This window comes from Ranitomeya variabilis, chromosome 1 (genome assembly GCF_051348905.1).
Source record: "Ranitomeya variabilis isolate aRanVar5 chromosome 1, aRanVar5.hap1, whole genome shotgun sequence".
Classification (NCBI taxonomy): Eukaryota; Metazoa; Chordata; class Amphibia; order Anura; family Dendrobatidae; genus Ranitomeya; species Ranitomeya variabilis.
The window spans coordinates 860724130-860750740 of record NC_135232.1 but is presented as its reverse complement, the minus strand read 5'-3'; the positions used below and the strand labels follow the sequence as shown (position 1 = coordinate 860750740).

Here is a 26611-nt window from a genome sequence, read left to right as displayed (position 1 = left end):
GGCTTTGCCCGCCACCACCACCACGTCCACAGCCATGTCATTATGCGGCCCTCACTTCACATTTTTAGAGGGCCAGCAGGTGCCGTGAAACCTGAGTTTTGTAAGCTCCACAGTTCATTTTGGCTCCCAGATCCCAATGGATGCACTGTAAGGTGAATATAATACAGGAGTTGGGTGAGCTGTATGCTCAATGTTAGTAAATTGGGTGTCAGGCCTAACACCCATGTCAAGAACATGTACAAGCATCATTTTATGTGGAAGCAACCTCCTCAAGGTAAAAAGATAGGAGTGCCATTGAACAATCTGCACAAACCTTCACACTTCTGGAAACTGTACATTCAGGCAGAATGTATTTTTTGCAGGGTTTTGATCAACAATGCACTAATTATAGGATATGTCCCAGAGAGTGACTAGGTTTGTGGAGTGTAAAAACTGCCAAACATGGGAACAATGCATCCTTTGCCTGTTATCTGGCCGAGTGAGGGGGCTCTGTGGAACAAGTGACCGAGTTCTCCCTCTGGTCAAACCACTAACTCTTCTTGCCTGTTTTTGTGCTATCGATCCATCCTTCTCTGCACTACTGTGCTCACTAGGTGTGCCATCATACCAGGTTGGATCAGTGGCCTCATCACTGAACACATCATCTTCCAATTCAACAATCTGATCCTCCTTCTGAGTTGCAATTTTAGGCTGATCCGATGGCAACTGTGCATCATGATTATCCTCGACCTCTTCAGACATGAAATGACCTTCCCCAACATGGCTTTCTCCTGGCCGTGGGTGCTCAAATATTTTGGCACCACTGCACTCCATCTCTTCATGACCCTCTTTAATAGTGCACATTGAGAGAAGTGAAAAATTACAAGTGAATGTAAACAGTTCCACAGAGTGGCCAGTGTTTCCGCCATATATCTCCTGCAACTTTTGATGGAGGGAGGAAGGAGGACCAGGTTGAGGATTCAAAGGCCTAGCCTCTTAGCTACAGAGACTGGACCGTGTGGAAGACTTTGTGGTGCTGCTTGTCAACACACTGAAGCCTTTGTCTGCCATCCAACCAACAACATCCTCGCACTTGTCTGGGTTCATCAGGGGTGTAGCACGCTGACCAAATTTTGACAGGAAGATAGAAAGAGATACAGTAACCTTCTGATCTGTCACATGGCTTTGGTGAGCACAATCACATCCACGTCCCTTAACGTCACCCTTTCTCATTTTGAATGTGCTATGCTTAAGAAAAAAAATGGAATGCGCTTTGCTTATGAAAAAAAAATGTCCTGGCTTTATTTTTCACAAGTACCCTCATAGGTGTTATGTACAAGTTCACTGTATCTAGCAATGTGTGGCTATTTTTTCAGATATCAGCTTTATTTCACATGGCAACAGTAGACTCATGAAAATTACAGGTAAATAGTCATGCTTGCATATCTGAGCAGGCTTTGCACCAGTCACACAACTGCTGGATAAAGATACAATGTTTATTAAACCAATAGAAAATTAGTATTTCATATATATTTATATCGCCTTGCTGGCACACTGCAACGGCAGATTAATACTAGACAAAGAAATGCTATTTATTAAACCAATAGAAAATTTGTATTTTTATATCACCTTGCTGACACACTGCAACAGTGGACTAATCAAAATTATTGCCACTGTTAAATTGTGACATTTGCATATATCTGCATGGTTTGCGCCAGTTGCATAACTGCTAGAAAAAATGTGCTATTGACTTAGCCAATAGAATATTTTTTTATTCTTTAAATCACCTTTATGAGACACACCAACAGCAGACTCAGGGACATTCCTGGTAAATAGTGATGTTTCCATAGCTAAGCAGGTTTTGCACCTGTTGCACAACTGCCAGATAAATATTAGCTATTTAAGCAACAGGCGAGGAATATTATTTAGCTATCTAGTTAGTTTTCTTAATTCAGGAATGGTATTGGATTATGATTCATAGCATACCATTTATTAACCCCTTACTGCCATCAGACGTACTATTATGCCTATGGCAATATCCCTCGCTTTGTTGTGGGCTCTGGCGGTGAGCCCACCTCAAAGCTTGGACATGTCAGCTGTTTTTAACAGCTGACATGTTTCTGCAATAGGCATGGGTAGAATCGGCTGGAAATGAGAACACTGGTGACCCCAGACACATGATCGGGGGTCATCGGTGCATCGGCTTGACAACCAGAGGCCTTATGATTGTTGTTACTGGATTTCTGTGAGTGCCACCCTGTGGGAGGTGCTCATAGCAAGTCTGCATTTCAGCTACATATAGGCGATCTGAGCATCGCCTCTATGTAGCAGAGCCGATCAAGTTGTGGTATCTTCCAGCATCTCATGGAGGCTATTGAAGCATGCCAAAAGTAAAAAAATGTGTATAAAAAAATAAAAGTTCAAATCACCCCCCTTTCGCCTCATTCAAAATAAAACAATTAAAAAAAATTAAACCTACTCATATTTGGTATCACTGCATTCAGAAATGCCTGATCTAACAATAAAAAAAAGGATTAATCTGATTGCTAAACGGCATAGCGATAAAAAAGTAAAAATGCCAGAATTACGTTTGTTTGGTCGCCACGACATTGCATTAAAATGCAAAAACAGGGGATCAAAAGAACGTATCTGCACCAAATGGTATCATTAAAAACATCAGCTCGGCACGCAAAAAATAAACCTTGACCCAACCCCATATCATGAAAAATGGAGACGCTACAGGTGTTGGAACATTGCACATTTTTTTTTAGCAAAGTTTGGAATTTTTTTCACCACTTAGATAAAAAATAACCTAGACATGTATGGTGTCTTTGAACTCATAATTACCTGGAGAATCATAAAGGCAGGTCAGTTTTAGCATTTAGTGAACCTAGCAAAAAAATCCAAACAAAAAACAAGTGTGGGATTGCACTTTTTTTTGCAATTTCACCGCACTTGGAATTTTTTTCCCATTTTAACTACACAACATGGCAAAACCAATGGTGTTGAAGAAGGTACACACGGCACTCAAGGTCCTCATTGGTGGTGCACAAGTCAGGTTTCCAGACCGTCAATTAGAAATTACAAAAAACTTGACACTCATGGTTTTTGCAGAGAAAATTAAACATTACTTTTATTATGCATCCAGTTCCAAGATTTTAAAAGTTTTCGGTCTATTTACAAAACCTTCATCACAATAATCTTTATCAAAACTGAAATATATACAAAATCACAAACAGATTTAAGAGATAATCTGAATGATGCACTGACAGAAAAAACATAAATCACAATAAGTTCTATCTGTAATCAGATTTGGTCAAACAGAAGGCTAAAGGTGACGACAGTGGCGGCCAAGATTTATTCCAAGCTAGTGCTCTGTAGGCCGTGGAGGTTCAAATTAGAGACATTTATAAGCTGTGAATGTGAATAAGGAAGGAATGAAACGTGATATAGACATTTGCTCACATACGTTAGCATGTAGCATAACTGCAGCTTTGATACCATGAAGGATACTGAATAAGAAAAATATGAGGAAAACTGCCAAGGTGCTCGGCCATAGCGCTAAATGTGAATGTGCAGCGGATATCTATAAGGTGAATACCTATAACAGAAATGTATACGCTATAAGTATCAATATACATTGCGCCTATATAAAATCCTGAGTCTCGAGCTGCAAAAAAAGGGAGCACATGAGCATGTGACAACATAAAATACACAAAAAGAATAGACCCATAGTATCTAAATAGTGAAGCCAGAGCTAACTACTGAGCCAGTGAGTTGAACTAAGCTACTGTGATACAGTGGCAATGTGTGCAAAAGAAAATGCAATGCATGTAGTACCTGTAATAATGAGCACGATATGGGGGCGTGAAAGCCTGCGTATAAATGCGACCCGGGAGAATTAAACCTAGGAATATAAATATATATATATAAGGAAAAAGGGGGAATACAGCGGTCAAAAAATTGTATACAGAAGGAGGAGGGGAATTATGGAGAGCGCTATTGAAAAATGGTGGTGAACAAAAGGGTCATCTGAAATACCTGTAGGATCCTGGAGTATATGAAAGCTAAGAGGCACATAGGAATAGCGATGACTCGCAATATGAACTGGCGCTGAGAGAAGAATAAAGGGGACAAAATCCTCAAAATGTGCAATAGGGATTGTGGCCATAATACACTCTCCCTAAGATTACCATAAACTTCCAGGTCCGAGGAGCAGAGATACCGGCCGTCCCGGAGAACGCTGTGAGACAGCACTACTTCCGGGTTTATGTGCTTCCTGGAGGTGTGTCACCTGAACTACCGCGTCATCGCGGTCAAGTGATCGCAGCTGTGCAAGCCGCGCATGCTCAGTGGAAAATCTGTACTATAATACAAAGAAAGCATTGGAGTGCTGGGGATATGTACTTAGAGGACCCACTAGGAGGCACTGCGGTATCCAGACCCTATCTAAGGGCATAAAGCTTAACCATAAGGACATGAGAGACTGTGTAATGGCTCGCAGTGATGGATGTGCGGATACAGTGTGTATAAGAACAATACTAAAGAAACCTGCATTGAAAAGAACTAAAGCTGTACACATTGTGGAGACATATATACTCTACCATGTGAGGTGCCATGACCCAGTGCGTGAAGTTATATTAACGATTCTAAAGGAAAGAAGAACAATAAATATCGTGATTAGACAAGGAGAGAAAAAAAAATTCCTATATAGCAAAATGTCATATATCACATTAAAATAAGAACATTACCACACACATCATAAGAAAGCCAATACATCATATTCCCTGTTTAATCCCTTTGGTTCTAAGGTCTGCAGAGTAAAGATCCAAAATGCTTCCCTCCTTTTGAGTAATTTAATTCGATTCTGACCTCTCCTAAGGGGGTCAATTTGCTCCAGAACCTGGAATCTAAGTTGAGATATATTGTGATTTTTTTTAAGAAAATGGTGTGGGAGGGGGAGATGGTTTTTTTTACATCAAATGGTAGATTTGTGTTGTGACAGTCTGTCCTATACCGCTTGCGTGGTTTCCCCCACATAGGCTAAGCCACATGGGCATTTGATCAGATAAATTACGAATGAAGATTCACATGTGTAAAAGCCCTGAATTGGTATTTCCTTTCCTGTGTGGGGGTGAAACACCGAGGGGCCCTTTTGTACATTGTTACATTGTAGGCAGCTAAGACAAGGGAAGGTACCCCGTCTCTGTGTCTGCAGAAAAGTCTGCCTAGGAAGGGTCGTGCTTGAGCCCACATCCGCTTTGACCAATATGTCTTTCAGATTATTGGCCTGTCTGAAGCAAGAAAGAAATGGTAATTTAAATTCTGGAATGTGAGGATAACTTTTAGCCAGTATATTCCAGTGTCTCCTGATGGTGGATTGTACTGCACTGGAAAAAGGATAATAGGTGGTAACAAAAGGAATTATCTTGTTGCCATCAGTGGACTTTGTAGATGTAATGTTCTGTTTGGCCTTAGTTAGAACCCCATGTGTTTAACCCCTATTGGAGAATTTATACTCCATCTCAGATAGTCTAATTTCCTTGATATTCCCATCAGAGACAATTCTGTCTACCCGTTGAAATTGTAATTTGGGAATTGAATTCTTAATGGATGGGGGTGACAACTACTGAAATGTAAAAGACCATTCCGGTCTGTCGGTTTGGTAAACAGGTCGATGGCGAGAGTACCCTCTCTCTCCTTGTAGATTAAAGTGTCCAGGAAATTGATTCGCTCTGTACTGTGTTGTATGGAAAATTTTAATTTAGGCCAAATGTTGTTAATATGACTGTCAAACTGTAAAAGTTATTCAATTGGTCCATCCCATATACAAAAGATATCGTCTATGTATGTCCGCCAGATTTTACAGTGATCATTGAACAAAGGATGAGCATAGACAAAATCTTTTTCAAAAGCTGCCATGTAGGCGATAGCGTAAAGGGGCGCTACGCTCGAGCCCATAGCTGTGCCCTGCTGCTGAATATAGAAAGTGTCTTGGAACATAAAATAATTCTCCTTGAGTACCAGGTCTAAAAGAACAGCACAAAAATATTGAATTTTACTATCAACACCCGCTTCACTGAGGAGTCTATCTGTTGCCAACATCCCCTTGTCATGAGTTATGGACGTGTACAAACTGTTTACATCCCAGGTGATCAGAAAAGATGAAGTAGGTAAAAGGCCCAGAGATCTAATGACTCTAATGAATTCATTTGTGTCTAATAAAAAGGACTGAGTGTATTTGACCAATGTTGTAAGGATTTTTTCCAACACTATCGCCAATGGTGAAAAAATGGATTCGGACAGGGACACAATGGGCCGTCCAGGTGGTTTGAACAATCTCTTGTGTATCTTGGGTAAAATGTAAAATATTGGGGTGATGGGATCTGATTTAATGAGGAAATCCTTCATTTTGCTATCGATAGTACCTGCCTGTAAATGAAAATCTAGGACCGGTTTAATTTTTTGAGCTATCTGATATAGGGGATTATGTAGTATGATTTTGCAGACTGAAGTACCATTAAGCTGTCTGAACACCTCCTCTAAATAATCAGTTTTGTCCATTATCACAGTGGCCCCACCCTAATCTCCTGGTTTTATTATCAGTGTTTTGTTCGAAGCTAATTGATCAAGAGATAATCTCTCAGACTGTGTGAGATTAGTTTGATAATGAATATTCCCCCATTCACCTCTCCATTGAAAAGACTGATATCCCTTTCAACTAGGGAAAAAAAGTTTCTACTGGTGGATTACAATTGTGTGTTGGATTGGATTGGATTGTGTACCCAAGATACACAAGAGATTGTTCAAACCACCTGGATGGCCCATTGTGTCCCTGACCGACTCCATTTTATCACCATTGGCGATAGTGTTGGAAAAAATCCTTACACCATTGGTCAAATCCACTCAGTCCTTTTTATTAGACACAAATGAATTCACTAGAGTCATTAGATCTCTGGGCCCTTTATGTACTTCATCTTTTCTGATCACCTGGGATGAAAACAGTTTGTATACGTCCATAACTTATGACAAGGGGATGTTGGAAACAGATAGACTCCTCAGTGAAGCGGGTTTTGATAGTAAAATTCAACATTTTTGTGCTGATCTTTTAGACCTGGTACTTAAGGAGAATTATTTTATGTTCCAAGACACTTTCTATATTCAGCAACAGGGCACAGCTATGGGCTCGAACGTAGCGCCCCCTTACGCTATTGCCTGCATGTTAGCTTTTGAAAAAGATTTTGTCTATACTCATCCTTTGTTCATTGATCACTGTAAAATCTGGCGGACATACATAGACCATATCTTTTGTATATGGGATGGACCAATTGAATCACTTTTATAGCTTGACAGTCATATTAACAACATTTGGCCTGAATTAAAATTTTCCATACAACACAGTACAGAATGAATCAATTTCCTGGACACTTTAATCTGCAAGGAGAGAGAGGGTACTCTCGCCATCGACCTGTTTACCAAACCGACAGACCGGAAGGATCTTTTACATTTCAGTAGTTGTCACCCCCTGTCCATTAAGAATTCAATTCCCAAATCACAATTTCAACGGGTAGACAGAATTGTCTCTGATGGGAATATCAAGGAAATTAGACTATCTGAGATGGAGTGTAAATTCTCCGATAAGGGTTACCCACACGGGGTTCTAACTAAGGCAAAACAGAACATAACATCTACAAAGTCCACTGATGGCAACAAGTGAATTCCTATTGTTACCACCTATTATCCTTTTTCCGATGCAGTACAATCCACCATCAGGAGACACTGGAATATACTGGCTAAAAGTTATCCTCACATTCCGGAATTTAAATTACCATTTCTTTCTTGCTTCAGACAGGCCAATATTCTGAAAGACATATTGGTCAAAGCGGATGTGGGTTCAAGCACGACCCTTCCTAGGCAGACTTTTCTGCAGACACAGAGACGGGGTAACTTCCCTTGTCTTAACTGCTTACTATGTAACAATGTACAAAAGGGCCCCTCGGTGTTTCACCCCCACACAGGAAAGGAAATACCAATTAAGGGTTTTTACACATGTGAATCTTCATTCGTAATTTATCTGATCAAATGCCCATATGGCTTAGCCTATGTGGAGGAAACCACGCAAGCGGTATAGGACAGACTATCACAACACAAATCTACCATTCGATGTAAAAAAACCATCTCCCCCTCCCACACCATTTTCTTAAAAAAAAATCACAATATATCTCAACTTAGATTCCAGATTCTGGAGCAAATTGACCCCCTTAGGAGAGGTCAGAATCAAATTAAATTACTCAAAAGGAGGGAAGCATTTTGGATCTTCACTCTGCAGACCTTAGAACCAAAGGGATTAAACAGAGAATATGATGTATTGGCTTTCTTATGATGTGTGTGGTAATGTGATGTTCTTATTTTAATGTGATATATGACATTTTGCTATATAGGAAATTTTTTTCTCTCCTTGTCTAATCACAATATTTATTGTTCTTCTTTCCTTTAGAATCGTTAATATAACTTCACGCACTGGGCACTCATGGCACCTCACATGGTAGAGTATATATGTCTCCAGAGTGTATACAGCTTTAGTTCTTTTCAATGCATGTTTCTTTAGTATTGTTCTTATACACACTGTATCCGCACATCCATCACTGCGAGCCATTACACAGTCTCTCATGTCCTTATGGTTAAGCTTTATGCCCATAGATAGGGTCTGGATACCGCAGTGCCTCCTAGTGGGTCCTCTAAGTACATATCCTGGGCACTCCTATGCTTTCTTGGTACTATAGTATAGATTTTCCACTGAGCATGCGCGGCTTGCACAGCTGCGATCACTTGACCGCAATGACGCAGTAGGTCAGGTGACACACCTCCAGGATGCGCATAAACCCGGAAGTAGTCTCACAGCGTTCTCCGGGACAGCTGGTATCTCTGCACCTCGGACCTGGAAGTTTAAGGTAATCTTAGGGAGAGTGGAAAATGGCCACAACCATATTTCACATTTTGAGGGTTTTGTCCTTTTTTTTTCTTTTCTCAGCGCCAGTTCATATTGCGAGTCATCGCTATTCCTGTGTGCCTCTTAGCTTTCATATACTCCAGGATTTCAGATGATCCTTTTGTTCACCACCATTTTTCAATAGCGCTCTCCATAATTCCCCTCCTCCTTCTGTATACAATTTTTTGACCGCTGTATTCCCTTTTCTCCTTATATATATATTTATATTCCTAGGTTTAATTCTCCCGGGTCGCATTTATAGGCAGGCCTTCAGGCCCCCATATCGTGCTCATTATTACAGGTACTACATGCATTGCATTTTCTTTTGCACACATTGCCACTGTATCACAGTAGGTTAGTTCAACTCACTGGCTCAGTAGTTAGCTCTGGCTTCACTATTTAGATACTATGGGTCTATTCTTTTTGTGTATTTTATGTTGTCACATGCTCATGTGCTCCCTTTTTTTGCAGCTCGAGACTCAGGATTTTATATAGGCGCAATGTATATTGATACTTAAAGTGTATGCATTTCTGTTATAGGTATTCACCTTATAGATATCCACTGCACATTCACATCCAGTGCTACGGCCGAGCGCCTTGGAAGTTTTCCTCATATTTTTCCTATTCAGTATCCTTCACGGTATCAGAGCTGCAGTAATGCTATATGCTAACGTATATGAGCAAATGTCTAAATCACATTTCATTCCTTCCTTATCCACGTTCACAGCTTATAGATGTCTCTAATTGGAACCTCCACGGCTTACAGAGCACTAGCTTGGATTAAATCTTGGCCGCCACTGTCGTCACCTTTATCCTTCTGTTTGACCGAATCTGATTACAGATAGAAATTATCGTACTTTATGTTTTTTCTGTCAGTGCATCATTCAGATTAACTCTTAAATCTATTTGTGATTTTGTATATATTTCAGTTTTGATAAAGATTATTCTGGTGAAGGCCTTGTGAATAGACCGAAAACGTTTAAAATCTTGGAACTGGATGCACAATAAAAGTAATGATTAATTTTCTCTGCAAAAACCATGAGTGCCAAGTTTTTTGTAAAAACCAATGGTGTTGTTCAAAAGTACATCTCGTCCCGCAAAAAATAAGCCCTCAGATAGCCATATTGACAGAAAAATAAAAAAGTTATGGCTCTAGGAAGGAGGGGAGTGAAAAACGAAAACGCTAAACCAAAAAAAGCTCCAGGGGTTAAGGGGTTAATAAAGCATGAATTTATGGTTGCTTTTGTCATAATCCCATTAATGCCTAAATATTCTATTATTATAGAAAGCCAATTTAATTGAGAACATCTCTTGTAGTAATACTAGTAGTAATACTATTTACTCTCCCCCAACCAGTTATATAAATATGTAGGGTGTGAGACCATAAGTTCCATTTTTAGCAAAGAGCAAATTAGGCTATGAATGGAGTCAATGTAAGTCCTGTATCCCACCCATAGCACCTCAAACCTTGCTTACATACCTCCTATATAGTAGATTTCTCAGCAATACCGCCGAACTTTTGTTCAAAGGAGGTACTAAAATACTTCTAATATCATAACCTAGAAAGACATTTAATTGGTTTCTGGAGTTGAATTACCTGACACATTTTCTGTATACTGTATAAAGCAAATAGAAAATTGAGAGTAAGATTTAAATAGTACCAGTGTCATAATGTGCTGAGCTATGCCACTGCAATAACTAACTTGTCCATAGTGTCATCACCTCTGTGGACAGAGACTTGGAGATCAAGAACAATGAGCTGACCAATATTTATACTGAAAAGCTAATTATTGTGATATAAATGAATAGTAAGTTCATGCAGCCATACTGAACCTTTTTGGGCTCATGCACATGACCGTATTTTCAGTTTCAGCGCTATCCATTAAAAATATGGATCACACTCTGATCAATGTTAGTTCATGGGACACTGCAGATGGAAGATTTGTTTTACTGACTGAATCTGCAGCATGCACTAGCTTCTTCTGTAAATTGGATGAGACTCACCCATTCAAGTCTATGGAGGCGTGAAAAAATCAGTTGCCATATGGAGACACAGTATAGCATCCAGGTTTTACAGATATATTGCAATTCTGTAACAGGAAACTGTAAATGGTCTTGTAACTGATTCATAACTGCTGCTGTTGTAAACACAGATTGTGTACGGACTGCACATGGATTGCAAGAGAGAGAAAAATCGTCCCACTTTTCTGGATGAGAATGAATGATTTTTCAGACATTCATGTGAACATACTCTAGAAGCAGCTAAACTACTCTTTCACTACACAATATAGAAGGGGTGAGGAGGGAATCTGGCTACCCACAGGGTTTCGGAGCAACACTGGAAAAACCGGGTAATAATTGAGTATATTATTCCTTTTATTTGCTAAAGGATCTTTTCCCTTCAGCATAGGTTGGGATTATTTGGAGCGCAGTTAGGTCACATGACTTTAATATGGATGGTATGCAAATTTCCTTGCCTTGTACTGAATAGGGAGATTTTTATGGATTTGATATTGTGCTTGGCTGTTGTTAAGTGTTTTCATGCTCCTTATTGATCTGCTTTTTTTGATGTATGTATAATTAGTTCCAGAATCCCTCCTAGTTGGGGTAGCTGTATATATTTTTAGATTTGTATGTCTAATTTTTAAAATATTATAATAAAAATTAGTTTAATCTTTATGCTATCTGGATCTCTTCTTGCGGCTTCCAAGGGGTGTTAGTTTTACGGAAAGCCCATGGAAGATAAGGCTGGTTACCTGGGACCCTGTGATATCCCTCAGACTAGGGGACTCCCTGTCTCTCCCTCTCCCAGAATTTACACTAATGGTGTGCTTGTCTGGGCCACCAGGCCTGGCCCTGACTCCTGTTTCAACCCTAAGCTGAAACCACCACCCGCCACCCAGTGAAGTGATATAACACCAACCCCCACAGAAAGCACAGACAGGGTAAACTAAAAATGCACCACGCCGCAGACACACAGGAAAACACAATAATGTGCTCAGGGCAAAGCAAATACAAATATAGGAAGGAGAAATATAACAAAGGTTAATACACCACCAGATACGATATATCTCCTACAAGACCACCACTCCAGACCGGAATTACTTAGGCACGATGCACAAGCTATAATCGGCGACGCCCAAAGTCCAGCACGACTATTTAAAGGCCATGGGCGTGACTCAGACTCCAACCCGAGTACCAGCTAGATTAACCCCGGACAACCTGAATAAAGTCTTGCCGGTGCCACTGAACGTATAGTGGACATATGTGGAATTACCGCTGCCTGTTGGATGCCCTAGTGTGAATAGCGTCCGACATGACAGTACCCCGCCTTCTACGAGGGACCCCAGGGCCCTCACGACTTATAGGACCTGGCTTGTCCGGATGGCAGCTGTGAAACATACTGACCAGCCGGTCAGCATGAATGTCTGAGGCTGGAACCCAAGACCTCTCCTCTGGCCCATAACCACGCCAGTGTACCAGATACTGTAATGTGCGGTGCACTACTCGAGAGTCAACTACCTTGGAAACCTCAAACTCCAAATTGCCATCCAGCAAGACTGGAGGTGGCATCGGCGCCGCGTCCACTGAACCCACCACCTTTTTTAATAAAGATCTGTGGAACACGTTGTGTATCTTATATACCGAAAGGAGCTCAATCGATAGGCTACTGGGTTAATGATGGCAGCGACCCTAAACGGACCAATAAACCATGTACTCAATTTCATGGATGGTATTTTGAGTTTTATATTTTTTGTGGACAACCCCATCCAGTCACCCACACTCAGGAACGGACCTGGCACACGTCTACTGTCAGCCACTCATTTGTACCTTGCCCCCACGCTCAGCAAGCGCTGTTTCACTCTCCTCCACACTGATGACAGTTGTGCTCCTAGCTGGTCCTCCTCTGGGACTCCAGCAGAGCCCCCCTGACGTAGAGTACAAAATTGAGGATGATGCCCGTAAAAACAAAAGAACGGGGACTCCCCAGAGGATTCCTGGTGGTGATTATTTATGGCAAACTCAGCCAAAGGAAGGAATGTCAACCACTCCTCCTGGTTGTCAGAGACAAAGCAGCGTAAGTACTGCTCCAAATTCTGGTTCATACGCTCGGTCTGACCATTTGACTGAGGATGAAACGCTGACGAATGCGACAACTTGATCCCCAGCCGTGAGCAAAAAGCTTTCCAAAACTGTGCCACAAACTGAGAACCCCTATCAGATACGATTTCATATGGGACTCCGTAAAGTCTGACCAACTCCTGCACAAATACCTGAGTCAGAGTCTTCGCGTTAGGCAACGAAGGCAAAGACACAAAATGCGACATCTTCGAAAACCGATCAACAACCACCAGAATGACCGTGTTCCCGGCTGAGGAGGGCAAATCTGTGATAAAATCCATGGAGATCTCCGTCCATGGCCTACTGGGTACCTCGAGAGGAAGTAGTGTGTCAGCAGGATGGAGCGGGACGTCTTAGCCCTAGCGCACGTGGTGCATGCTGATACGTACAAGACCACATCCTGATGGACTTTGGGCCACCAAAACCGACGCGACACCAACTCCAAGGTACCCCTAACCCCTGGGTGGCCAGCCAGAACAGCATCATGATGCTCACCCAACACCTTTAAGCAAAGATGGAGCAGTACAAATGATTTGTTAATGGGAAGCTCTGATGGAACCTCCTCCTGAGCTTCGGCAATCTCAGCCTCAACCTCGGTCGTGAGAGCCGAGACCACAACACCCTTTTGGAGGATGGGTACTGGTAGTGTTGAGCGATACCATCCAATACTTGAAAGTATCGGTATCGGAAAGTATCGGCCGATACCGGCAAAGTATCGGATCTAATCCGATACCGATACCAATACAAGTCAATGGGACTCAAGTATCGGACGGTATCACTGATGGTTCCCAGGGTCTGAAGGAGAGGAAACTCTCCTTCAGGCCCTGGGATCCATATCAATGTGTAAAAGAAAGAATTAAAATAAAAAATAGGGATATACTCACCCTCCGACGCAGCCTGGACCTCACCGAGGGAACCGGCAGCGTTCTTTGCTTAAAATGTGCGCGTTTCCTGCCTCCCGTGACGTCACGGCTTGTGATTGGTCGCGTGCCGCCCATGTGGCCGCGACGCGACCAATCACAGCAAGCCGTGACGTAATTTTCAGGTCCTGAATGCCTAATTCTAGGCATTCAGGATTTTAAAATTACGCTACAGCCTTGTGATTGGTCGCGTCGCGGTCACATGGGCGACGCGACCAATCACAAGCCGTGACGTCACCGGAGGCAGGAAACGCGCGCATTTTAAAATTACGTCACGGCTTGTGATTGGTTGCGTGCCGCCCATGTGACCGCGACGCGACCAATCACAGCAAGCCGTGATGTAATTTCAGGTCCTGAATGCCTAATTCTGCATTCAGGACCTGAAAATTACGTCACGGCTTGCTGTGATTGGCCGCGTCGCAGTCACATGGGTGGCACGCAACCAATCACAAGTCGTGATGTAATTTTAAAATGCGCGCGTTTCCTGCCTCCCGTGACGTCACGGCTTGTGATTGGTCGCGTCGCCCATGTGACCGCGACACGACCAATCACAAGGCTGTAGCGTAATTTTAAAATCCTGAATGCCTAGAATGAGGCATTCAGGACCTGAAAATTACGTCACAGCTTGCTGTGATTGGTCGCGTTGCGGCCACATGGGCGGCACGCGACCAATCACAAGCCGTGACGTCACGGGAGGCAGGAAACGGGCGCATTTTAAGCAAAGAACGCTGCCGGTTCCCTCGGTGAGGTCCAGGCTGCGTCGGAGAGGTGAGTATAGCAATATTTTTTATTTTAATTCTTTATTTTACACATTAATGTTGTTTTGATACCGATACCCGATACCACAAAAGTATCGGATCTCGGTATCGGAATTCTGATACCCGCAAGTATCGGCCGATACCCGATACTTGCGGTATCGGAATGCTCAACACTAGTACTGAATCTTCCCGAGGTTCTGCCCTGGAAAACACCTGGACAAAGCGCCCGCCTTAGTGTTCTTAGACCCAGGTCGGTAAGTAACAAAAAAGTTGAATCGCGTGAAAAACAAAGCCCAGCGAGCCTGCCTGGGGGACAGACACTTGGCTGACTCCAAAAAAAGCAGATTTTTATGGTCGGTGATAACTGTAACCTGGTGGACCGACCCCTCTAAGAAGTGTCTCCATTCCTCAAAAGCCAACTTGATAGCCAATAACTCCCTGTTGCCGATATCGTAGCTACGTTCGGCGGATGACAGCTTCTGGGAGAAGTAGGCGCAAGGACGCAAGTCGCCCAAATATGAGCCTTGATAGCACCGCCCCCCACTCCAACCTCAGATGCATCGACTTCCACGGTAAATGGTTTTGATACGTCTGGTTGCACCAGAATGGGGGCCAAAGCAAAACTATTCTTCAGGAAGTCGAATGCGCGTACAGCAGCCTCAGACAATGCGGAGAAATTGGTAACTTTTTTCGTCATGTCAGTAAGCGGTTTAGCAATGATACAAAAATTTTTAATAAACTTTCTATAATAGTTAGAAAACCCAAGGAACCGCTGGAGCGCTTTTAGGTTATCAGGGCGTTCCCACCGCAACACTGCTTGCACCTTAGCGGCATCCATTTTAAACCCCGAAGCGGACACAATATAACCCAAGAAAGGCAACTCCTGAACAGCAAATACACATTTCTCAAGTTTTGCATTGAGCTTATTCTCTCTGAGTAGCTTTAACACCTGCCTAACATGTTCTAAATGAGCATCACGATCGCATGAATAAATGAGAATTTCATCTAGGTACACAATAATAAATTCCCTAGGACATGGGAGAACACATCATTTATGAAATGTTGAAACACAGCAGGCGCGTTTGTCAACCCAAATGGCATCACCAGTAGTATTGAGCATTCCGATACTGCAAATATCGGGTATCGGCCGATATTCGCTGTATCGGAATTCTTATACCGACTTCCGATATTTTTGTGATATCGGAAATCGGAATCGGAAGTTCCTATAAGCTCCCAGGCGTGTGCGGTGTGTATGGTTCCCAGGGTCTGGAGGAGAGGAGACTCTCCTTCAGGCCCTGGGATCCATATTCATGTAAAAAATAAAGAATAAAAATAAAAAATATGGATATACTCACCCTCGGACGGCCCCTGGACCTCAGCGCTGCAACCGGCAGCCTCCGTTCCTAAGAATGCAGTGAGTGTAGGACCTGCGATGACGTCGCGGCTTGTGATTGGTTGCGTGAGCGGTCACATGAGCGGTCACGCGACCAATCACAAGCCGCGACGTCATCGAAGGTCCTTCACTCTGCATTCTTAGGAACGGAGGCAGACACTTGCAGCGGTGACAGCCATGGCTCATCCGAGGCGATATTTTTTATTTTTATTCTTTATTTATTACATGAATATGGATCCCAGGGCCTGAAGGAGAGTTTCCTCTCCTTCAGACCCTGGGAACCATCCAGGATCACTTCCGATATTTGTGTCCCATTGACTTGTATTGGTATCGGGTATCGGTATCGGCGATATCAGATATTTTTTGGATATCGGCCGATCCAATCCGATACCGATACTTTCAAATATCGGAAGGTATCGCTCAACACTAATCACCAGACTTTCAAAATGACCCTCTGGAGCATTAAAAGCAGTCTTCCACTCTTCCCCTTGACGGACTCTTATGAGGTTGTACGCTCCTCTGAGATCAAGCTTTGAGAACCACTTAGCACCAGCCACCTGGATGAACAAATCAGGTATCAGTGGCATAGGGTATGGATCATGAACCGTAACCTGGTTTAACTCCCTGAAATCCAGACACGGACGTAGTCTGCCATCTTTCTTCTTAATGAAGAAGAATCCCGCTGCCACAGGGGAAGATAAGGCTGGTTACCTGGGACCCTGTGATATCCCTCAGACTAGGGGACTCCCTGTCTCTCCCTCTCCCAGAATTTACACTAATGGTGTGCTTGTCTGGGCCACCAGGCCTGGCCCTGACTCCTGTTTCAACCCTAAGCTGAAACCACCATCCGCCACCCAGTGAAGTGATATAACACCAACCCCCACAGAAAGCACAGACAGGGTAAACTAAAAACGCACCATGCCGCAGACACAGGAAAACACAATAATGTGCTCAGGGCAAAGCAAATACAAATATAGGAAGGATAAATATAACAAAGGTTAATACACCACAAGATACAATATATCTCCTACAAGACCACCACTCCAGACCGGAATCACTAGGCACAAGGCACAAGCTATAATCGGCGACGCCCAAAGTCCAGCACGACTATTTAAAGGCCGTGGGCGTGACCCAGACTCCAACCCGAGTACCAGCTAGATTAACCCCGGACAACCTGAATAAAGTCTTGCCGGCGCCACTGAACGTATGGTGGACGTATGTGGAATTACCGCTGCCTGTCAGACGCCCTAGTGTGAATAGCGTCCGACATGACAGTTAGTCTGCATTTTGGTTATATACAATATAGAACCGTATTGCAGATCAATATTAACTGTAGGATGAAAAACAGTCAGCTTTTTCTGCCATTTCTTTTCCAAATTTGTCTTCTGCAACATGCTAATTCCAATTTAAGTGTTTTTTTTTGTTATCCCTGATGCTATAACTGTGATATACAGAGTCCCATTCTTGCACATAAACATTAGCAGCCTGTACAAGCATAACTATGAATAGTTTGTAATGTATATCACTGAATGAATAGTATACCCATTGAACATTTTGCTTTCACATTTAACATGTGTAATTGATTATATTATGCATTTTCTAGCTGTAAAGATAAAAAATAATTATCCAGGTCATGTGTGTGCACTTCCTTAAGCACCATTAAATAAGGTAGCTCAGAGGACATGGTGATAGAAATACAAGAAGGCATGTTTAAAGTGAACCTGTCAGCAGGGTTGTGTACAGTAAACTAAAGACACTGGCAGGTTGGCGCTGTTAAACTGATTAAAATGATACCTTGGTTTATAGTAATATAGTAACATAGCATGGCCAAAAAAAAGACATTTGTCCATCCAGTTCAGCCTATATTCCATCAGAATAAATCCCCAGATCTACGTCCTTCTACAGAACCTAATAACTGTAAGATACAATATTGTTACGCTCCAGGAAGACATCCAGGCCTCTCTTGAACCCCTCGACTGAGTTCGCCATCACCACCTCCTCAGGCAAAGAATTCCAGATTCTCACTGCCCTAACAGTAAGGAATCATCTTCTATGTTAATGGAAAAACCTTTTCTCCTCCAGACACAGAGAATGCCCTCTTGTGACTGTCACTTTCCTTGCTATAAACAGATCCTCGGAGAGATGTTTGTATTGTCCCCTTATATAATGAAATCTGTCTTGTGGTTGTTGTTTAATCTTTATTTGCAGTTCTCAGTTAATGAGATTATCATGCTTCGAGGTGGTCTGTTGGGGTCTTCATGTGGTGCTCTGCTTACATATGCATGTTTTTGGTCTTTTGACAGGTCACTGATCCATCAGTGACCGACTCCCTCTTTCAGGCACTGGCACCTCTGCTGTAGCATGACACAAGGGATAATATGCCTGTATTAATTTATTATTCAATCACATAGTATTGTGAGGAGAAAATATATATATATATATACAGTATATGTACAGTATATAATATATACAGCTCTGGCAAAAATTAAGATACCACTGCAAAATGTACAGTTTGTCTGATTTTTCTCTTTATAGGTATATTTTGAGTAAAATGTAAATTGTTCATTTATTCTATAAACATCTAACAACATGTCTCCGAAGTTACAAGCATTACAATTTGTATTTTTTTTTTGAAAAGGAGAAATGGTCAAAATAAAAAAAAAACCTCAGTGCTTTCAGACCTCAAATAATGCAAAGAAAACAAGTTCATAATCATTTAGAAACAGCAATACTAATGTATTAACTCAGTAAGAGTTCAGAAATCAATATTTTGTGGAATAACCGTGATTTTTAATCACAGTTTTCATGCATCTTGGCATGCTTTCCACCAGTTTTTCACACTGCTTCTGGTGCAAAAATGTAAGCAGTTCTTCTTTGTTTGATGGCTTGTGACTATCCATCATCCTCTTGATTACATTCCAGAGGTTTTCAATGCGGTTCAGAGATTGGGCTGCCCATGACAGGGTTTTGATGTGGTGGTCAGAATGGGAGGGATAGAACTAAGCAACAGCCAATGTGAAAAAGACTTGCGTATACTAATACATCACAGACTACACATGAGTCAACAGTTTGATGCAGCAGCAAAAAAAGAAAACACAGTTCTAGTCATCAAACAGAGGCTGCACCGACATATGCCTGAAATGGTTCAGTGAATCCTGCATAGAGCAGGAACTTAGACACAATGACCGAGGGGGTCCCTTCCAACGCTAGCATTCTATAATTCTATGACACTGCTGACAGATTCCATTTGACAACCTATGCCATAAGACCTAGAATATTTATTTAAGTTGATACATTTTAAAAAGTAAAAGGCTTATACCTGCAAACAGTTGTTTTGGAGTTTTTGCCTATAGTCAGTGCAGAGCTATTGGTTCTCTGAGTGATAGGCCTTTAATGAGCATCTGAGGGGTACAATTTTTCCTAACGGATGTGACAAACTAGTGTCAGCAAATTAATATGCATAGATAGTTTTCCTGAAAAGTATGCAAATTAGCTTTCCACTAGAAGGAAGAAATCTGGCTTCTTAATACACTTTAAATATCAATGAAGTTCTTTCTATTTAGCCCAATTTTTTTTTAACTTTGAAGAGTTGTTTAGTCAATGGAATGGTTTCCACTGGCATGGCAAGACATTAACATGCTCTATTTTAAATAGTTCATACAATACAAATGGAGATGGTGTGAATCAATTTACGGGACCTGGTCCAGTGACCATCAGAGATATCTGCGGCTGCTTGCCTCTTACCTGAAGGCATCCCAGCTCCTATTTTTATTAGCTAGTTTGACGAGACATTATTGCTGGTAATCAAAATAAGAGTTCCGAATGCTTGCAGGTAGGAGCCTGTTTGCTGGATTTCTGGATTTCTATGTGGCAGACACAGTTTACTGGCAGCACCACTGGACTGGGTCATGTGAACACATTAACTCCATCTGTAACTGCTTACAACTAAAATAACTGCAAATCTCAAAACTTAGCACAGCTGCTAGCTTGCCTTACAAAAGTCTATGAAGATATGCAAACACATTGTGTGTGTCAATTATCATAGTGATTGAAGTTAAATGAGTGCCTTAAGGTTTTTTACTTCTTCATATATAGTTCTCTTTTTTAAAAAAAATCTATCAAAGTGTAAGTCTATTCTAAAAGACATTTCAGCCTCCTCTCCAGCAAGCAGTGCTGCAGGGTCATAGAATGCTGCACCCTCGTTTTTTCTTTCCCTCTTGTATTGTCAATTAAAGATGAAAAATTTTATAGCATTGCAAAAGGTTCATCTTCTGAGTTTACGAATGACTGGCATAGTGCCCTCAGTTCCGCTGCCTTTCGAAGGGACTATGCTATGGGAAGTGAAATTTATCTTATAATTGTATTCAGTGTGAACATACATGTGAATCAATTATTTACTGGTATGTCATATTATCTATCTATCTATCTATCTATCTATCTATCTATCTATTTATCTATCCCATATCTATCCATCTATTTATCTCATATCTATTTATCTATCTATCAATCAAACTATCTAGAAAAAAGAAAGATAAGGCAGCACAAGCTAGTCAAGAGATTAAGTATAGTGCCAGTCCAGAGGTTGCAAGTCAACAACCTGAGCAGTTAAATAAATCCAGGAAAATAGATGCCATGAAACTGCTCTATTGACCTGTGTTAATACATAACTAACATTTTGGCTCAGAAAAAGCTCTGCTGTGTAGAAATGTTGTTACTTGCTCACTTGAGCCAAGAAATACATAATTTTGCATTGAGTGACATCCATTTTTGGGATTCTGTCTATCTATCTATCTATTTATCTATCTTTCTATCTATCTATCTGTGTATCTATCATTGTGTTATGGAATAAACACATTTTTGGGGGCAATTATGTAAACCTCTAAAACGTACTGTAAAAAATGAAAGTAAAAGGCTTGAGCTGTATACAGAACAGTTGCTGTTCATAGCAACGTATTGATTTTCCTCAAGTTTATTGTACACGTGCCTTTTACACCTCTGCTGCCTTTTTCTAGCCACAGCTTGATAGAATTTTTGAAAGTCGTGCTTTTCTTCACAAAAAGCTACACAACAGTCATGCAACTTTCAAGTGAATATGGAGAAACAACATAATTCTTTCTCTTAGATTTAAAGTCTTCATGCAGTTAACATGACATGCAGAAACTGCCACAATGTCCATTAGAACATCTGGACATTTTAAAAGCCAAAATTTAGAGCTGTTCTGTACAAGCGGAATAGTGTTGGAGACTAGAGCCATTCTACATAAGTTAATGGCCAGCATGTATTACTACATTTCAGCTGCAGCAACCTCTGAAGAAATAATGGTCGGCTGGTCAAGGCATTCTTCAGCAAAATCAGGGTCATTTTCCATGAATGACTCATTTTAATTGGGGCACTGGTGGACATACACAGAAGAGGGTTCTTGTGAAAGAACAAACTCTTGGCCCTTTGCAGTCCAATAGCTCATGATAATGCACAATTCCACTGGTTTTAGAGGTGGAAATGAGCCCCTTAGCTTTTGGGCCCCTGTTTGGCTGCACAAGTTGCACCAATGGTACGTCCGCCAATGAATTGGTGTGGTATATTATGCCCTTTAAATATTAAGCATATGCTTATATTAGAATTATCTAATATACCAGTATGGAATATACATAAAGCAGTTGGGGGATTTCTTGTCACTTAAAGTTGTCCCGTGTTCCTGACCCATAGACCTCAAATTTAAAAGAAAAAAAAAACTGATAATGCATTGAAGTGAGAAGCCTGGTGATGGATGGATGGCTAGTTGGCATGTGTCTTGGGCCCTGGCAGCTTACTGACTGCTATTTCTGATAGTGTCACACTGCTGTTGTTGATATAGGTGATATGTATTCCCAGATAAAACCTTACTACTTAATGCAGCTATCTAACCGCTGGATCACTGTGATCATATTACTCCAATGAAGGATGATATGTACGATATAACCTATGAAGAAATAGCCTGGTTCTAATAATACACTTGAGAAAGTCGGTAAATGGCAAATTCTACATAGACATGGAATAAAAAATTGACTGTCTCTCCAATGGGACATTTCAAAGTACAGAGATCAGCCATATATGTGAAATATAAGTAAACATTGCATATGAAGATGGCTTCAAATGCCACTAAATCCCAATTTAATTAAATCTATGGTCAATCACCAGTTGCATATGAACAATTGATGGAGGAGGACTATTTTTTTTAAATGTATGGAGAATGACATATCTTGGTCTTTACTGCATTTGTGTTTCATAAATCAGAGCAGTTTTTTTCTTAAATGGCCTCGTAAAGTACAAAACCATTTCCATTCTCCTCACGGATTCTCTGCTCTTCATACAGCACGCTGATCATTAGGAAACTACGAAGCAATCAAGTAATGTGAGTCTGATGAAATTACTCTATCAATGTATTGGGCTCCTCCCCACCCCCATACACCCACTCCTCACATACATAACAATAAGGAATAGGTATAATGTCAAAATAACCTTTCTCATGACAAATGGGAATTTTAATATGGACTTGACATGATTCTTCATGGTAAAATACTTCTGCATACTTTATATATGTGAGGAATACATGAAAGCTGATATTGTGGAAAACCTTTAGCCATTGATTGATATTTCATTTCCGCATCTAAAGAACTCGACAGGCTTGATATCTTTGATGCTTTTTATTGATGCACCATTGATGTTACCATGCCAGCTTTCTGGCAGTGATCTATTGATTGACTTTTCAAAACCGCAGTCCGTATCTATAGATTCAAGTTCTTGATAACAGTTAATATTAACTATCTCTATATGGTAAACACTATACACTATCGGAATGTCAATGGGAGAGCTTTTCACGGGAACATGCGCTTTTCTGTACACCATTACCAAATAAATCAATTTCTGGCAAATACTATACATGTGCTGCATACCATACCCAAGGTTTAATTGCAAATTATTTGATCTTATTACAGTTCTGAGATTGTTAAAGCTTTGATAATATCTCAGCATATTTTTTAGCACTTTCAAAATGCAGGATTTTAATTTCTGAGCAAATTAGATTTTTTTTTACTACTTTGGTGATGATACATTGACAGCATTCTAATTATAAATGATTATATGCTACGTGCAACAATTATCAATTCAACAGTTTCATGGTAACATAAAGTATTCTATAAAAAGAGCTAATCCCCTTGTCAAATGCACTAATTGTGATTCAAGTTAAATTAATTGTCTGGGAAGTAGCTTTATTGTTTCAGTATTGAGGGATTCATGTGTGGTCACATGTTGTAAAGATGCAGATACCAGAAACAATGACCTGATAATTGCTCATCTATTTTTACATTACAAAACCAGGCAAAAGAAAATGGAATATTGATACGTGTTAAATATATACGATGCCGCTTCTCCCAATCATGAACTCGACATTGGTGTAGAATGTTGTCTTCCAAGGCATATTACAAGTTATTGATTGACTACAATGACCTCATATGGACTTTATTTTGCCTTTCTCATGTTTGATTCATTTTCACATCATTATGATTTATTATATTAAATAAGGCAGATTAATATATTGGATGGCACTTTTTCTGCAGGTGATATTAGACCCTGACTTATGATTAGGTTTACAATGACCTACAATGGGAAATGCATTGCTGCAGCTGAATGTAGGTTAAAGCTATAAAACAAGCCATATAAACCCCAAAAATATGGCAGGAATATTCAAAGGAGAAGACAATATTAACTGCCATATTAGGCTCATGAAGATTTATCTCTGCCTTTCACTCCCCTTGAATACATCAGAGACTCTTCGTTAATGAAGGCTTTATAACTAATTCATCCTTTGGCAAAGTAAAAGGTAATTGCCGACAAGCCAGAGCTGAAAGCCTTATGCCTTTTTTTTATATTACCTATGAGTATTTGAAGTTCTTTGTCTTGGATAACATTTTGGCTAGGAACTGATGTCTAATTTTCCTCCACTAAGTTTCCATAGAAAGGAGTTACATGATCTGATTTGAAGCTGAAGGCAGGGTGGAGGAGAATAATGCTTATGTTCTTGCTGTAGTGATCTCCTCCTGCCCACTCCCTTTCTAAGGGGCCCTGCGTGTTCAGATTATAGATTGCCAGCCTGTGCTGGTGGTGTAAAGAAATCAGTGCAGTTTATCTCCAACACTGCTGTATATCCTCCACTTCTATCACACATGCCACTTACATAACAGCAGCCTCCTAACGCCATCACACGGAATTTACTGTCCTATATATGTGATCAATTCTAGGCACATAATAGAAACTATTGTATGCACGCCAGGAATGAACAGATGTGAATGAGAATGATCTATGCAACAAAATTGCTAATATGTTCAACTAGACGTATTTGTTCCCAGAAAGGCTTCCTTCATTGCATCCTTGCTGCCAATAGGTGGGGCCCACAAGCTTTTGGCCACTCACCGGTTCCTCTAAGAGGAAATCCACACACATTTTTTTTTCCTTCTTTCTGTCTGCAAGGGTTTGTGTCCCACAAAGGCTGATCACTGCAGCCCAGGCACATGAATGCAGCCTTTTGTAAGCATCCCTCATCCTCAATGTTGCTTAGAACAGTGGGTCTCCAGGCAGCATGGGATGATGTGAGCAGCACCAGATCCCACAGTACATCTCACTCAATCACACCTGTCACACGGACAACTCTTCAAACGTGGTCTGACAGTTGAGTAATGCAAAATATGCCACAGAATATTAATGTGCCCATTCTTTAACATATATATATATATATATATATATATATATATATATATATATATATATATATCAGGAGCTATGGCAGAATATACAATCCTTATTTATGGGAAATAATAGCTGTAATGCAGAAACACCTGTGTGATCAGCGGATGCCATATGTATACCTCGTAACGACATTTAGAATATAGTATTGTGACAAGATGCAAGATTTGTAGCCTAGTGGCAAGAGTAACGTTTCTAACACTAGAACTGTGTATATATACTAAAATATGCATTCCCTCCATCAGAACATATTAATTCAAGTTACTGCAAGGAAATACAGCTGAGGAATATAAATGATGGAAGAAATCTTACCAATGTGGATGATTGAGTCTGACCTGGAGTCTGCTCTTGTTCTGTCCCAGGATAAAGCCCAGAAGACGGACAGACAGATGACAGCATGCAAAATGTCCATCTTCTCAATGACTGTCGACCACAAATCAGATCTTCATAGGGAGACTAGAAGCAGCGTGTACAGTTGGACAGATCTCACAAGAGTTTAATTCCAGTGTTTCTAGAGGGTTAAATATGGAGGCATTGGGGTTCGAAACCAGGATGGACCAAACAAGCAAAAGTCTAGGGACAAGTGGAATGTGAATAATTTCCTTAAAGCAAATCCAAGCAATATAGTTGATCCTCAGACTAAAATACCCATTAAGCATCCAGAACTGTGCATCAAAATGATCTCACATGCAGCAATGAAAATCCTCCATCTAGCCGCATATACTAGAGCAGACAAACTGCAGAAAATGACAATAATCCTTCAGGATCCTAGTGCAGATCTAGCTCACAGAAAACCTTTTAGATTATCAGGGAGGAAGAACATACAGGATTGCTGGCTGGATGCAGCCTTCTCTTTATGCATCCTCTTCTATTGAGCAATGTGTGACAAATGTGCATGGGAATACATCAGCATCCAGCTGCAAAAGTAAGGAGCTCTGTGAATTGCCAGCTTCCCGTCGGCTCTGTACTAGGATGGAGAGGGAATCCTGCTAGTATCCAGATGAAGTCAGAGCTTTATCCTCAAACAGGTTGAGCGTGCAGTTTATGATGCCTTGGTATGAGAAAGAGAGAGCTGGATGGTGGGAAGCAGAGCTGGATACAGAATGCTCCCTGTTCCCAGCTCCAGCAGCAGACAGGCAGCCAGCACGTTGCCTAGAAATGAATCACCTAGGAGAAGGAGGAAAATACAGAGAGGAGATAAGAGGACCATCAAAGCCAGGGAGAGAGGCAGAAACTGAGAGCTGGAGAGGCATCTAGCTCCTCCTTCCTATCCCTATCTGCAATACCAGGGAAAAAAGACACAGCTCCCAAGTTCTCACTTGGCCTTTGGAGACAGAAGAAGGGAAAGGCTGTGTATGGAGCAGAACTGGTCCCAGATGTGTAAATAGACGCCCCAATCCGACCTGATCCGCAGCTTCAAGCACATCAATGCCAAGCTGCCCTCTTGTATAATGACATTTTGCTGCTACACAGAGCGCAGAAAATGTAGAATGATGTCGCCACAAAGGAAATGATACAGTAAAAAGGAAAAGCCATGAAAAATATTTTTATATGTTTACATCAATAATGCTAATACAATAGCCCACTTGTTGTCAACTAACTTCCTTATATGATCACTAATATAATTCTATACTTAGATGGTAATCTTAGGAACTGCAGCTGCAGGGGGCAG

General features: G+C 41.1%; 1 protein-coding gene across 2 annotated transcripts in view; it reads right to left on the bottom strand.

Annotated features, from left to right (window-relative positions):
- GRID2 (glutamate ionotropic receptor delta type subunit 2) overlaps positions 1 to 26223 on the bottom strand; it is a 1941594-nt gene extending 1915371 nt beyond the window's left edge. For both annotated transcript variants that reach the window (XM_077277244.1, XM_077277251.1), the window contains exon 1: positions 25252 to 26223. In XM_077277244.1, coding sequence (XP_077133359.1) covers positions 25252 to 25351 — 100 coding nt within the window. In that variant the 5' untranslated portion in view covers positions 25352 to 26223. The remainder of the gene's footprint in view (positions 1 to 25251) is intronic.
- Between the last annotated feature and the right edge of the window lie 388 nt (positions 26224 to 26611).